At 38.0% G+C, this 17415-nt stretch overlaps 1 protein-coding gene across 3 annotated transcripts in view; it reads left to right on the top strand.

Annotated features, from left to right (window-relative positions):
* The window catches only part of POLR3B (RNA polymerase III subunit B), a 115468-nt gene that overhangs the window by 2271 nt on the left and 95782 nt on the right, over positions 1-17415 (top strand). For 2 of the 3 annotated variants that reach the window (XM_024732176.1, XM_024732175.1), the window contains exons 2-8: positions 1571-1603; positions 5436-5492; positions 5577-5641; positions 7679-7754; positions 10396-10496; positions 14554-14645; positions 15853-15970. In XM_024732176.1, coding sequence (XP_024587944.1) covers positions 1571-1603; positions 5436-5492; positions 5577-5641; positions 7679-7754; positions 10396-10496; positions 14554-14645; positions 15853-15970 — 542 coding nt within the window. The remainder of the gene's footprint in view (positions 1-1570; positions 1604-5435; positions 5493-5576; positions 5642-7678; positions 7755-10395; positions 10497-14553; positions 14646-15852; positions 15971-17415) is intronic. The other variant, XM_024732177.1, reaches the window with a different exon arrangement.

Below are 17415 nucleotides of genomic sequence, written 5' to 3'. Positions count from 1 at the left end.
TTCAGTTTGTACCCTACCACACCTTTTGATTTCGATCATCATAGATGAGTTTTGCCAGACTCAAGTTTTTTTTTTTAAGATTTGACTTTTTTTTAGAGTAGTTTCAGGTTCACAGCAAAATTGAGAGGAAGGTATAGAGATTTCTTACGTACCCCCTGCCCCCACCTACCTTTTTTCTTGAAAAAATGTTTTTACTTTTTCCAGGTGGTCTGCCTCCCTCTCAGGCCATTCCTCAGTCTTCTTTGCTGGATGTGCTTTCTGCTCCTCATCTCTAAACGTTGGAGTGTTTTTGATCTCACTTCATGGAACTCTTCTCCACGTGATTTCATCTGTTACATGGCTTTAACTACCCTCCATTTGCTGACCTCTCCCTGATTTAGATCTCCAGGCCACTCTCTTCCCAAGTTCCAGACCTATATTTGTTGTCTATTTGGCATCTCCAAATAGACAAATGGATATCTCAAACTTCACATGCCCCCAACCAAACTCCTGATGACCCCTGCACACCTAAACCTGCTGCTCTGACAGCATCCAGACATCCAGCGTCCTCCTCATCTCCAGAAATGGCAACTCTAAGGTGTCCGTCTCAACTCTTCTTTCTCTCAGAGTCTCCATCTAATCTACTGTCAAGTCCTGTTGGCTCTAACTTCACATTGAGTTTCCTAGCCAACAGTTTCTCACTACCCATATTGTTATCAGCCTGGAGTATTGCAGTGAACTCCTAAATGATCTCCCTCCTTCTAACCTTGCCTGTTCTCACCCCAGCAGCTAGAGTGATCCAGTTAAAATGAGTCACATCATCTTGTCACTCTTTTGCTCAAAACCTTCCAATGCTTCTCCTGTTACTCAAAGTAAAAAAGTTTACAGTTCTTGGGAAGTCTTACATGATCCTGGAGCCCTTACTCAGAAACTGTGTATTCTTACTTAAGACTCAGTTCTAACCATTTGTCAGATTTCCCATTAACAGATTAGATACCATTCATGAAGAGTCTTATCATGGTAGGATGTTTACGACCTCAGGAAGGTGTGAAGAGCAGGCCCAAGAACTCAAGAAGTGTGGCAGTTTGCAACCATTTAAAGTAGGAGGTGGACACCATGTGATATCCTTCTGCAGCCTGAGCTCTGACCAGGCACTAGTTGAGAAAAAATAAGGGGGAGAAAGAACTCCCTTTGGGTTGAGAGACCTAGCTTCCACACCAGCCTCTCTGAAACGTACTCACCCTTCCACAGACTGGCAAACCCTGCTTACTCAGGAAGTGTCATGAGAATAAAATAAAGATAAAAAGTACCTGGAATCTTGAGTCACCAAGAAGAGATTAAAGTATATTCTATTTAAGAAATCTGTGGTTTATATATACTTGTGTGTGTACATGTTTGGATACATGTACATACACAGCACATATATGATTTCCATAAAAGTGGTTGCAGTGTAAAAATTGTTCGTTTTCATTTACTTTCTTTTGCTTACTGTGATGAAGTGAGTCATTTTGGGTACATTAAAGTAACTTCTCATGAAAATACTGTGATTGCTAGCACAGAGTTCTGATACTTTTATTGCTCTGATTCACAGGAAAAATGGCGGCTGCTTCCAGCATTTTTAAAGGTAATTAATATTTAATAATAATTAGTTGTTTTTCCAATGAAGAGTGAAGAAATAAGCCTTTTTTAAAATTAATTTTTTTCACCAACATTTTTTGACTTTGTACAACTGTGTGCTTTTCTAGGTTTTAGAAGTACAAGAAATTATAAGGCAGTATCCCTGCCTATAGAATACTAGTTAGGGGATTGCTAATCTAATTTTAGAGATAGGAAGTAGTATACATTGTAGCATGGCACATGAATAATACAAACCAAAGTGCTGTTGGCAAGAGTGATGCCACAAGTGGTCAGAGAGGTCCTCCCAAAGGAGGTGAGATGTAAGCCACATCTTAAGAGGAAAGGAATTAACTGAGCTGAAAGGTAGGATGCGGGGAGCATGGCTTAATAAAAGTGCTCAGGGGGAGCCTCCACGGGGTCTGTAGGAAACAGAGTCCAGTCTGCTTGGCTGGAATGGGTGAGTGGCTAGACAGAGGAACTACAAATTATAAGATTCCTATTATTATTGAATTTCAGTTTTAAAGAGCTTATGCTGAGTAGTAGCAGGTTCCACAATGATAGACCACTTGACACACAGTAGGATGGTTCTAGTCAAAAAAAGACAGTAGCAAGTGTTGATGAGGATGTGGAGCTCTAACGCTCTACTGATGGGAATGTAGAATGTTGCAGCCGCTTTGGAAAGCAGCCTGGCAGTTCATCAAATGGTTAAACATAGTTACTGTCTGATCCTGCGATTCTACTCCAAGGTATTTACTCAAGATAAATGAAAACATGTCCGTGCAAAAACTTGTACACAGATGTTCATAGCAGCATTATTCATAATAGCCAAAAAGTGCAAACAACTCACATGAGCACCAGCTAATGGATGGATAAATAAAATATGGTCTATCCATACAATGGAATAGTATTTGGCAATAAAAAGAAATCAAGTGCTGACATATGCTACAACATGGATGAATCTTGGAAGCATCTTGCTAAGTGAAAGAATGAAGACTTGAAAAATGAGTAGAGTTTTGTCCAACTTAGTTTTCTGTTAATAGGCAGAAGGGAGAGTGCTGGGAGATGAAGCTGGGGAGCTGTCAGGGCCAGATTTCTGACCAGATTTTATGGTTAAGGAGTTTGATGTGAAGGATTTTGGCTTTTCTTCTAACAGCAATAGGAAGCTCTTGAAGAAGTTTTAAGTAACCAAAAATGAAATAAAATGATAGTAAGGTCAAGGGAAGTTTTTTTGTTGTTGTTGTTTTTAATTATGACTTTTTTCTTTTTCAAAGGGAACTATATATATATATACACATACACACATATGCATGAGCAGAGGAGAAGGGGTAGGATTTATGATTAAAAAAGAGGAGACAGTTGGTGGTATGTGGTCCAAGAAGAGGTTGTCTACTACATATTGGCATTTTCCATTGGCACTTGCCATCTACCTCTACAAGGATTAAATCATGTGCTGCTACAGCTGCTGACTTTCAACACCCCTGAAAGGAGTTCAGGGTGGAGAGCAGAAATGAGGCATTGTGTGCTCTGGGAAAAACTGGCAAAACAGGTCTTCAGATAGTTAGATATATATTTTTTAAATTTTATTTTATTTATTTTTATTTTTGGCTGCGTTGGGTCTTCGTTGCTGTGCACGGGCTTTCTCTAGTTGTGGTCAGCGGGGGCTACTCTTTGTTGCAGTGCATGGGCTTCTCACTGTGGTGTCTTCTCTTGTTGCGGAGCACGGGCTCTAGGCACACGGGCTTCAGTAGTTGTGGCGCACGGGCTTAGTTCTTCCGTGGCATGTGGGATCTTCCCGGACCAGGGCTCAAACCCGTGTCCTCTGTCTTGGCAGGCAGATTCTTAACCACTGCGCCACTAGGGAAGCCCAATAGTTAGATATTTTCAGGAGCCAATTTTATGAGCCCAATTCTTGCATCTCCTCGTATCTAGAAAAGCACTAAAATCCTTCATGGTGATGTCTGCACCTCGTGACTAGCAGTAACCTTCACGAGAGTAGCAGAAACCTTCTGCAAAAAATATGTGCTTGATTGCATGTACTCCTCCTTCACCAAAATCACATATATACTGACCTTCCCCCCTGCGTCTTTGGAGAAGTTTCTCAGAGCTATCTGGGACGCTGTCTCCTGGCTGTAATCTTCATTTTGCCCCAAATAAAACTTAACTTGCAACTCTCATGTTGTGCATTTTTTTAAACTTGACAGTTACTATGTCAACCTTGAAGGGACTTGAACCTTGAATCTTCTGAACTGTCCACTAGAATATTAGTGCTTAGATGGCAGGTGCCAATGGAAAATGCCACTTTGTAGTTGACAAGGTAGAGAACTTAACAGAGACGTGAGACTACAGCTATTTCATTCATTTAAAGTTGGGGTTCTCTTTTACTCAGACCACCTTGAAATATATTTGTCCAAGAACAAAAATATAAAGATTTTTAATATGTAACTGAAGACAGGAACTTGAAGCTTGTGAGGCTGCAGTGCTGTGGGCAGGTAGAATCAAGACTTGGAATGTTAGGTTGGGGTGACAGCAGTGAAGAGGGACTCATGTAAGTCCCTCTTAGTTTTGCACAAGTACCAAATGGGGTGTGCTTGACTTAATAGCATTCTTTTGTGAACATAAAAAATTAACCTTTTGAGTTTTAGTTGATCAGCCTGTAACGTGACCTTGTTTTTTCATAGCAGTGGTAAAATATCCAGAATGAGGGAGGTACGTAGTAGCCCCACTGTACACTGGTCAGGCTGTGGAGGATTAACATCCATGTGATGACAACGTACAGCCCACTCAGGAGCGGTTCATGGGCTGCTGAGGGGTCTGGAAGGCATGCCTGTGAGAAATAGTGGAAGTGCCTGTTCAGCCTGGAAGTGAGAACGTGAAAGAGAGATGTGATCACTCAACAGACTGTGGTAGAGCAGGCATTTTCTCCAGAAAAGACAGTTAAGCCCCAGGGGTGGAAACTGGGGGACGGCAGACTGCAGATCATTATAAGGGTGAATTTTTCCCCTAACAATCAGAACTATTTCATAATAGGATGGCTGCTTTGTAAGCCAGTGAGATCCTGAATAAGGAGGTGAAATTAAAGCAGAGGCCCTGTGATTATCTGTCTGTTGAGAGTGTTCTAGAAGTGTTGAACTAATTGCGTTTGAAGATTAGTGTAAAATGATGAACATTACAGTCCTTTAAATCCTAAGACTGGATTCTATGTGTTTATCGTTTCAGTGTTTTTCATAGCGCTTTGTGCAGCCATACTGACTTCTGAGATGAAAGGAAGTCGCTGCCATCTGGTCGATCTTAGGTCCCTGATGTTCACTCTGCTTCTGATTTTAAATGCAATTATTTTTGGTTTTCTTAATAGAGATCCTTGTTTTTTCCTTTCATTCTTCTAAAAGTGATATGAAAGACAGATATGTGGAAATCATAAAACTGCTTACATAGGAGCAAGACAAGAAAGAAAATAGACGTTGTTTGAGGGTTGAAGAGTTGATGCTCAACTGTATTTGTTGAGCTGCTGTATTTGTTTCTGGGATCTTTTTTGTAAATTCAAAGCATGTAGGGAAAATCCTGCCTTATTTGTTAGCTCATGGGGAGTCATTAGGTATATTCAGGTACTCATATCTTGAATTCCAAAGGTCAGATTGTTTTTCAGGGAGGAAAATTTGAGGGTGTTCTAGTAAGATGGAGGAGAGATGGAGTGAGGACACATAAATGTAAAGCTTTGCTAAGTAAAATTCATGGATTTTTTTTCTCATTTTGGTTTTGAGGAAAATTTATGGATCAGGTGAGATCCATTGTGTAATCTGCTATTTTGTTGCTAACCTACTTTTTACTTTTTATCTGTTTAGGTGAAAGGCCTTGTGAAACAGCATATAGATTCATTTAACTATTTCATTAATGTAGAGGTAAGCATCAGATCTTGGAAAAGGATATGGTTAAGAATTAACTGGAAGCCAGAGTCTTTCCTCATGTTACTCTTTCCCCTGCAGATAAAGAAAATAATGAAAGCCAATGAAAAGGTTACGAGTGATGCTGACCCCATGTGGTACTTAAAGTAAGGAAGCAACTACTCTTAATTTGCTATTTTGATTATGTCTAACATTTTTTTATAGTGAATGTAGTTGCTGTCAAAACTCTTTTAACATAATTCTCCTTTTATCTGTTTGATAGGAAGATATTTATCAAATGCTTAATTTTTAATTGGTAAGCTAAGGATAACAGGTAGTTATGAGTGAAAAGTTACTGAAACTATTAGGTTTAAACTTTTTTAAAAACAATTTTAGAGGAAAATTATAAAAAGAGGACAAGGAGTTCCCATGTTACACTTCACCCAGTTTATACTAATATTAACATCTTATGTAGCCATAGCATAATTAGCAAAACTAGGAAATTAGCACTGATACAATACTGTTGACTAATCTACAAATCTTAGTTTTCCCACTGATGTCCTTTTTCTGGTCCAGGATTCAATCCAGGACCTGCATTATGTTCAGATGTCATATGTCTCCTTTATCCTCTCCAATCTATGACAGTTGTAGAAAGTCCTTGATTCGGGTTTGTGCGGTATTTGCTTGTGGCTACATGGGGTTATGCCTTTTTGGCCAGAATACCACAGAAGCGGTGCTTCATGTCATTCTCATTGTACCATATCAGGGGGTACAGATGTCAGTATATTTAACGGCTGGTGATTTTAACTTTGTTCACTTGACTAAGATGGTATCTTCCAGGTTTCTCTACTGTAAAGTTACTAATTTTTCCTTCAGTAATTAATCACTATCTTATAAGGTGATCCTTCGAGACTATGCAAATATCTTATTTCTCATTGCACTTTACCCACTACCTTTAGCATGCATTGATGATTGTTTTAGCAGTTACCTACAACAGTAATTGCTGTGGTGTTTACCTATTGGCAAGTCTCTATTTCCTTCATTCTTTCTACATTAATATTAGAATTCTGTGAGGAAGAGCTTTTTCTTCCCCTCATTTACTCTCTATCTGTAATTTTATTTATATCAATATGAACTCATGGATGTTTATTTTATTCTATGCATCATAATCCAGTACTGTCATTGTTTTATTTCTCCAATGGTCCCAGATTTGGCCATAGGGAGATTCATCAAGTTGACTGCTGCATCCTTTCAACACGCCCCTGTGAATTTTCGAGCACTCCTCTACTTTCTGGTACCATGAGATGTGGTTCATCTAGTATTTTTCCTGTCCCAGCCGGGAATCAATCATTCCTCCAAGGAGCTTTAGTCTCCTTTATTGGAGAGTAGTGTTTAGACCCCAAGATATGGGTACTAAAGTCTCAGTAGACAGAGCTATATTTACTTACTTATTCAGTCCTAGGATATACATAAAGTAGTTTCAGAATTGTTAATTCATCACTCTGTGAGAATAAAATTTACTAACACTTGTATACTGCTTTTCTGTCTTGGCTGTATCCAATCAAAATACTGTTTTCTAAAGTTACTCAGGTTAGTTATTTTCTTTCTTAACCTTTTCAGTGCCGTTATATTATTCATTTGTAGTGCAGTAAGGTTTGTGATTTTAGGTTTGTATGCCATTTTGGGTATGTGAGACATTATTATGGTTGTAAGAGTTAGACCTATAGAAAAAAGTCTATTCAGAAAATTGTCCCTCCCCTTCCAGTTCTTCCCACCCTGTTCCCAGTGCTCCCTGTAGGTAACCCGTCTCTTTAGTTTCTGCTTTCTTCTTCCGTTTTCTTTTGCACAAATGAGCACATATATTTTTTCCTCCGTATCCTTTCTTATGAGAATGGTAGCGCACTATAGCTACTCTTTTGCATTTGCTTTTTTCCTTAAGTATCATTTGTAGGGAGCTATAGTTTCAATATTTTTGTAAAGAGATTTACAGTATTTTTTTTAAAGATAACTTGATAACATTTTCTCTCCTTTGTAAACTGTGTGTTCTATGACTTTAAGATCTCCAATTATAATTTGTTAATTTGTCATCCTCTGCAAGGTAAGCATTTGTCAAAGGGCAATCTTGTATTCGGGAGGAAAATAGCTTGATTGTTTATATGTTCTTTGAAGAACTGTAATTGGTTCTGGAATAACTTGCTTTTCAGATATCTTAATATCTATGTCGGGCTTCCTGATGTTGAAGAAAGCTTCAATGTAACTAGACCAGTGTCCCCTCATGAGGTAATTATCAACCTTAATTTAATTGGATTTGTTTGGTTTAACTGGAAGAGTCAGTGCCCTTAAAATATATTCTTAAAAAATGATTTAAAAATGGGGAAAAATCTCTTATGAGACAAGATAACCAAAATAAATAAGCACCTGTATAATACCATACTGTATTAGGAAACAGGTTTGTATTAGTTGGTTTATCATTTAATCCTAGTTAACTTGCACTGTTAGGTCACTGTGTCTTTTTTATGTCCTGTTTCTGAGGTTTTTCATGGTCTCTCCACCCCCCCTCCTTGCTGACCACTGGTGTCTGGTTCAGTGTGCTGTTCCTGCAGGGGTTTCTCGCTTAGCGCGTATTTTGAGGGTCAGCAGGCCTTGCGTTTGCAGAGGGACTGAGGACAAGGAACTCACGGTCTAGCAGAAGAGGCAGAGGAGAAGAAAATGTAAATGCCAGGGTTTTAAAAGAGCTACAGGCAATGGCTTTTAGAACAGGCCTGTTTATTGGCTTTTAACGGATTCTAGATTTCTCTTCAAATTCTTCTACTCAGTGTCCATAATTGGGCATTGATTCAGGAAGGAAAATGATTTTTGTAGATTTTTCTGGTTTGTATTAATGTAAAGCTAAAATAGCAATTGGGGAACATAGCACAGGAATCTTTAGTAAAGAACAAGTAAGGTGTTAGAGTGCTATGGTTGTTGTCTAAGCAAGGTGAAATAGGAAGTGTGATCAAGTAACCAGATATTTTATATACGTAATTTTGGCATTAATCACCGAGTATTGATTGAACATTTATTTTGTGCTGCAAGATTGGAAGATACAAAAGAAATAAGATATAATATCTTTGCTCAAGTTCATACTCTTGTGGATTAAAATAACAAAACAAATGAAACAGAGACACCAGGGTTTGCAGCCTAGACGATAGGTAAGGCGAATATGTGACGTTGGACTGAACAGGGAATAGTGAGGACTGGATATTGGAAACTGTGCACCCCGATTTGGCTTTCCCCACCTCCGCTTTCCATTTGGCGAGAACTTCCAATTTTTCAAGAACTAAACAGCCAATTAACAATCTCCAAGTCACCTTCTAAACTAGTATATTACTGGGTTCAGAGAAGGGAGAAGACGAAGAATTCGAAGTAGTTCAAGAAGGCTGAAGCCACAATTGTCATTATAATAATTATTCCTGATGTTGAAGAAAACACATGGGTATTACTGCAATTAGAGAAAGAGGGTGCAAATATTTCTTGGAGGGTATTGACTCTTAGAGAGATGGGGAGCGTGGGAGAGCAGGTGGATGGGCAGTCATGGGACCCACAGCAGGACTGGGGGTGCAGGTACTGCAGGCTCTACCCACACAGCCCTATTCCTGTTGATAAGAGAGAGTTCGAGGGGGACAGAGGGGGCCCCAGGGGTAGTTTGGGGCCCCATGTTTACCACTTCTGTCAAATTTCATTTCCATTTGAAGGGATGAGTTTGTTAAGACCCATGAGTATCTGCCTATCATGGGTGTTACATTAGTTTTATTAACAAAAATGAGATAATATTTATATAGTACTCTGTACCAGGCACCATTCTAAAAATATATACTCATACTCTTGGGAATTAAAATTATTCACATTCCCGTTTTACATATGAGGAGACTGAGATGCAGAAAGGTTATTTAAAACTTAATTGGTAGAGCCAGGATTTGAGCACAGAAAATAGAGTCCACACTCTGATCATCATGCCACCCTACCTTTGGTCAGGCCTGCAGGAGGCTTGATATAATTAAATATAAGGTAATATACTGGTCAATAATAGGACTATGTAGTATTTTTAAATCCTAGGCACTGTTAGGCTAGAAAAAGTTTGTATCTGTCTTTGGTGCAGTAAAAGCCAGAGAGAGGATTCAGCATCATGAATTGTATGGTTGAGGTTCCGAGAAGTTCTCTTTTTGAGACTGCAAGGCACCTGAGGACCATCAATATAATGGAGATGTCATCGGAGGATTTTGATGGGGTTTCCTGATCATGGCCCAGGCAAGGGCTTCTCTTAGTGAGTCATCACCACGTGAACGTAAAGCGCGCACCAACAATTTCTAAAGTTCCGCAGGTGACTCAGAAATTGTTAGAATGATGTGTTGAGTGATTCATGCTCTGACATATCCCTTGGAAAGGAATTTTGTGATATAGTTTAGTTTGTTTGGAGAATAAAAGGAAATATAGTTTAATTCTTTTAGTTTGTGCGTGTGCATACTTTAGTTACCATTATACTGGTTGTTAACTATTTTGAATAAAGCAGCCATATTGATGACTCTCCCAGGACCCAGTTTGCAAAGGATGATCTAATGGCTTCAAAGATATGGGAGCAGACTGGTGATGGCATCAGATCAGTGAGAAGAAAATCAGTACCAGATTTATTGTCCCATTTCTGGGCTGGCAGGGGTGGGGATGCTGTGGCAGTGTCTAGATCCATGGCTGGCATCATCCCCTCATGGAGAAGGTAAGCTTGTAATTCCCAGTGCCCTTAAGGCAGCACAGGGGGCAGCTGTGTTCCATGGAGGGCTCAGAGTCCAGCATGGGCCATACTTCTACTCGAGAAGAGCTCTTTGAGGCTGCCAGGATCCTTTCTTTTCCAGAGAGGAGGAGCCATGATTGTCTGATTCTCTTTCAGTGCCGGTTGCGGGACATGACGTACTCTGCCCCCATCACAGTGGATATTGAATACACCCGAGGCAGCCAGAGGATCATTCGCAACGCCTTACCCATTGGCAGGTGAGGACTGACACCTCCTGGAGCCTCGCTGCCAGCATTGCGGCCCTGTGAGGTGATCGCGAGCAAGTACTAATGCTCTTCTTGCCCTATTTCCTCATCTGAAAAATGGGGGAGTTGGAGCCTACTTCACAGGGTTATTTTATGGGTCCAGCGAGTCGGCACATGTAAAGCACTTGGAGCAGCATCCATCACGTTGTTGTGGTTATTATATTTAAATTGTGAAACCTTTTCTATAAAGCTAGGGAAATTGCTTCCATTTCCTCCTGTAACTCCGGGCTGTTAGGGAAGCATTGGGTAAGATAGCGTTTCACTGAACGCTCCTGGGCTGGTCTTCTCGGTGGATTCTTACATATTTTGAGTTTTCCTGGAAGAATGAGTGTTTATAACAGTATTTAAGGCAGAAGTTATTTATTTGCCCAGAACAAGTTTGGAAATAATAGATAGCATCAGCTAGCATTTTTGCTGCCTGCTTTTCCTAATTAGGGAAATATATTGATTCTCCTGTAGAAATGGACAAAATCCACAGTATTTAATAATGAGTTTAATAATGATGTTGGACTTTAAACTTAGTGCAAATAATTACCGCTCAAGTGTTCCGCACCCCTTCAAAAGTGCTAAGGGTTTAATAAACATCCATTTGTTCATTAAGTATGCACCAGCTAACTGTCATTGTCTGCACTCTGCTGGGTCCTCAGGTAAGTAGAAGACACTTAAGACATCACTTGTTTGGCTACATTCTCCTCATTCTTCACTTAGGAAAAGAAGTAGGGATGTTAAAATGTTGATCTTTGTCTTAGCACGACAGTTTATCAGTGTTAGGATCAGAGCTTCTCTCTTTCTTATAAATGGACCATACTTGTGTCCAGTTAAATCTTGGACTGTTGCTAAATGATTATCCAGTTTGAGTATTGTGAAAGAAAGGCAGGAGATACTGGAGCAAACCAGAAATACATTTAGGGTTTAGATCCTGGGTTAAAGAGGGGCAGGGAAGGATGGGCATGTAACTGGTATTTGTTGAATACCTACCAGGTGCCAGGTCCTGTGATAGGTGATTTCATTTGTTAGTCCTGCATTCCGAAAAACGACCTCTGTTAATTAGACTGCTTATATGTACCATGTACTACCATTGGAAACATTATCTCATTTAATTGTTTTTTTTGAACTAAAAAGTTTTTAGTTTAATCCAAATAATATTTATACTTGGTAGCAAATCAAATAGTACATAAGAACATTTAATACAAAGCAGGAGTCTTCCTCTCTACCCTTCCTCATCCCTAGTCCCATTCCTGACCTTGTAACCAGTTCTGTTATTTCTTCTGGTTATTAACATCCATAACTTTAAATGCTATGCTTATACCTTTTTTTCTTGCTACATCAATTTTAGACAACTATTTTTTCACTCCTAATATAGAAGGTGTGGATTGGTTTATCTGTATCATTCACTTTCCTTCTCCCTTCCTCTTCCAAATTTTGTTTCTTATTTTTACCTCTTCTTTTGGTTACTCTGGTAATTTTAATATTCTTTAAAATTTTTAAAAAAATATTCTTATATATTTAGTCACTGTCTTTTTTCTTTATTTAAATATCAAAATGAGGACTTTTTTTTTCTGGGTTTTTTTTTTTTTGGGGGGGCCATGCCTCGAGGCTTGTGGGATCTTAGTTCCCCAACCAGGGGGAACTAAGGGATTGAACCCACACCCCCTGCAGTGGAAGTACGGAGTCTTAACCACTGGACCACCAGGGAAGTCCCGAAAATGAGGATATTTCTATCCCTACCTTCCCATTATGATTTCTTTTTTAACCTATGAGTTACTTAGAAGACTGTTTTTAAATTTGCAAATTGGTGCTTTACGTCAAGTTTTGGAACTTTGTGGAGACCTGTTTCTTTTCATACATGTTTCATGTGTGTTTGGAAGCAAGGGGTATTCTCCAGTTGTTGTGTCACTGTCTATGTTTTTCTTTTCGATCAAGCTTGTTAATTGTGTTGTTTAGATATTATGTGTCTTTACTGATTTTTTGATTGGTTTTAATAAGTACTTGGAGAGATGTGTTAAAATCTCCCACTACGATGATGGATTTGTCCGTTTTTCCTTATGTTTTTTGTGTATTTTTGCTTTTTGAAGTTACGATATTAGGTACATGGAAGTTTTGAATTGTTAGGTCTTCCTGGTGAATTGAACCTTTTGTTATTGAATATTAGACATTTATCTTTATCTCTTGTAATATTGTTTTGCCTTAAAATTTATTTTGTCTGCTCTTACTATAGCCACATCTGCTTTCTCTTGGTTATTTTTCTGGCATATCTTTTTTTTTATCCTTTTCTTTTTATCTTTATGTCCTTACATTTTAGGTTTCTTTGAAATAAGCTGCATATGGCTAGATTTTAAAAAAATTATCTGAGAATGTATTTCATTTATATTTATTATACGTTACAGATATATGTGGATATACTTCTGTCAACTTATTTTGCATTTTTAATCTGTCCAACTTATCATTTCAGTTATTTCTCTTTTTGCTTTTAGGGTTCATGGACGTTTTTTTTTCCTTGCTCTCTCCCAGCTGATTTGAAAGTCATGTACAGTAGTTCTGGTTGCTTACGCTTACCTTAGAAATTTTGAATTGCGTATTTTACAAAGTTTGAAAATAATATGTTTATTCTTATGGAAAGGTCATGGACCTTAGACAGCTTTAACTTGGATCAAATCGACCCTCCTGATATACATGCTTTTGTTATGCACTTTAGTTCTAGCTTGTTTTGTCTTTTTTAACACATATATTAGAAATTATTATCTTAGAGCTAATATTTGTTTTTACTTACATTATTTACCATTTTCTTTGTTCACTATACATTTTTGCATGTCAGACTTTCTTCAACATTTGTTTTTCATCTTCCTGTAGTATTATCTTTTAGAAAATCTTTTTTTTTTTTGGCTGCACCGCACAGCTTGTGGGATCTTAGTTCCCTGACCAGGGATTGAACCCACACCCTCGGTAGTGAAAGTGCAGAGTCCTAACCACTGGACCGCCAGGGAATTCCCTAGAAATTCTTTTAGTGAGGGTTCATTAGTAGTAACTTCTTTGTTTTTGTCTGAAAATATCTTTGTATCGACTTCTTTTTGAATGGTGACTTAACAGAATACACAAATCTAGGTTGACAGTCACAGGCTTATCACTGCCCTGTCGTCTGTTAATTGCATGTGTGAAGTTATCTGTCTATCCAACTATCGTTCCCTTCCTTTAAAGGCAGGTTACCTGCCATTACCTCTGGCTGGGTTTTAAATCTTCTCTTTGTCTTTTATGTTTTGCATCTTGATTATGATGTGGCTTTCTTTTTATTTATTCTGAATAGTTATTGTGTAGTTTATGCTTTCATACATTTTTTAGAAGTTCACAATCATTGTTTCTTTGAATAGGACTTCTCACACATTCTGCGTATTCTTGCTGTGTAGAAATCTGATTAGACATACATGAGGCCTTCTCACTCTCTCCTTCCAGGACTCTGAAACCCTCATATCTTTATCTCTGTCTCTAAAATACATTCTTAATAATTTCTTCAGATCTCTTTTTCCATTCAGTAATTCTGTCTTCAGCAGCATCAAATCTACTATTCAGCCTACTCCTAGATTTTTAAGTTAATGCTTACGTTTCTCATTTCTAGAAGTTTTGCTTAGTTCTTTTTCAAAATTGCCTGGATAGTTTTGATAGTCTCTTGTTCCTTACACTTTGATTCATTGTGCTGTTTCTACCTAAGGGGAGTCACTTTGTTTACCACAAATGAAGTGTTGCCATGTGTGACTTTCGCCCAGGCTTGTCTGCAAAGTTTAAGTAAACCACACATTTGAGTTTTTGTTATCTGTACCAGGAGAGCAGTGTGCCTGAGGAAATACTTCATTTCACTTGGCTCTTTCATGTAATACCATCCCTCCACCTTTCCTAGCATGTCAGACAGGAATGCAGACCCCTTGGTGATGTGTGCAGTGCCCAGTATGTATTCTTCTCAGCTTTTGTACCAGTGACAACCTGTATGTGACATTTTCTTTTGTTTTATTTTAAACAGAATGCCCATAATGCTACGTAGTTCAAACTGTGTTCTTACAGGAAAAACACCCGCAGAATTTGCCAAACTGAATGAATGTCCTTTAGATCCAGGTATGTGTGATTTCTTGGATTTGTGCCCCCTTCCTATTTCTTTTTTTTTCTTTCGCTTTTGTTTTGCTCTTGCTGTTGTTTTACCACTTTTCCTCAAAAACGATACCAGCCTTTCTGCTTTATAGTCAACTTGGGTAAAACTTTGCAAAACATTGAGAAATTCGGTTCCAACTTTATTCTATTAGTCTGTATTTTTAAAAGATATACGTTTCCTCTTTTATTTCAAGTTTAAAACTTCAGTACCCCAAGTTCTGACTTATTGCTGTGATTTATCAGGCTTTCCTTTGTCTCTTTGCTCAGTGGTTTCTTTTGGTATGCTTAAAAATTCAAGAGTAATCTCACGAAGTTCCTTGTCTACCTCATCTGAAAAGTCACAAGTAGCTCACTTCAGGCTGTTTTAAATGCCATATAGAGGCAAAAAATGAAGGTCTTCTGTTTAAAATTTTTTAAGTTATATTTTTGTACTTATTTCTAGGCAGTATTTTTTTTAAGTTTCAAGTTTAGCACTTAACAGAAAGTTCTTTTAATTCCTTAATTCATGTTTCACATTGATTTAGTTTATAGTTGCTCTACTCTAATTCCTTTAAATTTGCATAGATGTAGAATCCCAGAAGGTTTTGGAAAGAGGTTAACAAAGAACGTGACTTTATTAGAAACAGGATTTTGCATAGGTCAAATATATTGCCTTGTTTTTGCTTATATCCTGAAGGTAAAATTAAGTCTCACTTTATCCTGTTCTGAATTATGTGCAAAAGTATGTCATAATGTTTTACGAGTTTTATTGAATATCGAATATTATTTTGGAAACCTAATCTTAATCTGCCATTGTCAATGATTTGTTAGAAAACTAAGAGCAAATTTTAGCTTATATTGAAGATTGTCAGTGAATTCTGTGCTTATAAAATCTGAAGACTAATTTATTTAACATCTTTTTCATTCACCTCTCATATATGTCAGCTGCTGGTGATCCATAGACCAATAAGATACGTTCCTTGTCTTCAAGAAGTTTATCATCTTGTGGTTCATTTGTATAAAATCATGTGCTGAGACTATTACCAATTCGTAAAATAGTATTGACAAACCCCTTCGAACTGAGTGATGGCCAGCACCGTGAGGTGATGGAAGAGTGATCAGGAGACCACTGCCATTACTAAATCACACTGTTGGAAGAATAGCTGGTGACACCTTTCTTGTTTCCCTTGGGCAGGGGGCTACTTCATTGTTAAAGGAGTAGAAAAAGTTATTCTTATCCAAGAGCAGCTGTCTAAGAACAGGATCATCGTGGAGGCTGACAGAAAAGGGGCTGTGGGTGCTTCAGTTACCAGGTATGGATAGCAGGGATGGTGTTCTTAAGAAATATTGATCATTCCATTAGTGTCAGATGATTATCGTTCAGTACGGAGGTAGCCAGTTACTTCTCTCCAATAACAGGCAGTGTAATAGTTAAACTATCTGCCTTCAATTAATTGTGTAAGTCTGTAAGCATAGAGTATTGATTTAAAATTTCCAGTGATGAAAGTGTGAGACATTGCTCAAAAGGCCAGTAGTTATTTTATTCAAGTTGAACTTTACGTTAATCTATAGCATTAAAGGAACTTTAAAAAAAGAAATTAAAAAAAAAACACTCTTTAGTTTTTCATGTGCCTTTTCAGTCTTTTCACCATTTTACATATGTATTCCTACTCTGATATAATCAGAGACTATTTTATACTTAATGAATTGTATATCATGTACTTAACATTGTATTGTTAGACCAACCTCCTTCATAGTGTACTCATTTTTCTACAACAGTATCCCTTATATCACTCCTGTAACTTCTTTTTCTGATTTATTATTATGTCATTTGAAATTTGGATGTTAATGAGTTCTGGGAATAAAAAAATGTGGCATAGTTAAAATGTCAGTATGCAGTAGAGTTTCTCTTCTGACAACCTACAGTGAACAGCTTGGCTTAGAGTTTCTGCATTTTTCCTTTCTGGTGGAGAGGCAGCTAACAATAGTGCCCATTTATTGAGCAGTTACTAGGAGCCAGGCAGTGTACTAGGTGCTTTATACATATTTAATTGTCACCTCAGCCCTCCAAGATAAGTGCTGTTATTTCCATCTGAGTAACAGGCCTTGAGCACAGGGTGACATCGATCTTGAGGAAGCCAGCATTTGAATCCAGATCTGATAATTCTGCAACCCACATCTTCCTGTTGTACGCAGCTTTTGAAGCCAGGGCAATCAGGACTTGAATCCCACAGTTGTTTACTAGCTATGAGCTAGTTGGGGGAGTAGTTACTTAGCTTCTCTAAGCCTTGGTTTCCTCGCATGTGATTTGGGGGCAACACTTCGAAATAAGTCTTAGTATGTAGGAGATTAGAGCTAGTGTAAGTAGAGTGAGTAACAGTGCACACAGCATGTAGTGGGTGATCAGTATGTGTTATTATTGTGGTTGATTAAAGCTTGGAAATGTTTTTAAATCCACTAGGAAAATTACAGCTAACAGATCAATAGAAGGAGATTCCTTAGTTTCTTTTGGCTTCACTGTATACCAAGATTGTAGGTATATTTTATGGGATTATTAGTTTAAAAACTCATAGTATTTATTCATTTCCGTGTAGTTTTCCCATTATAGTGTAGGCTTATTTTGAAGTTTTTCATTTCAAATGTATAAAATTGATCAGAAATATATCCCACACTAGATCAAAGCCATTCAGGTGGAATCAAAGTGAAGTAGGTCAAAATGAATTGGTGATTGTCACTCATTCACGCACAGAACTTCCAC

Source organism: Neophocaena asiaeorientalis, unplaced genomic scaffold, assembly GCF_003031525.2.
Source record: "Neophocaena asiaeorientalis asiaeorientalis breed wild unplaced genomic scaffold, Neophocaena_asiaeorientalis_V1.1 scaffold418, whole genome shotgun sequence".
In the NCBI taxonomy this organism is placed as follows: Eukaryota; Metazoa; Chordata; class Mammalia; order Artiodactyla; family Phocoenidae; genus Neophocaena; species Neophocaena asiaeorientalis.
Note: the sequence above shows the minus strand (reverse complement) of the source record. Positions and strands in the feature narration are given on the sequence as shown.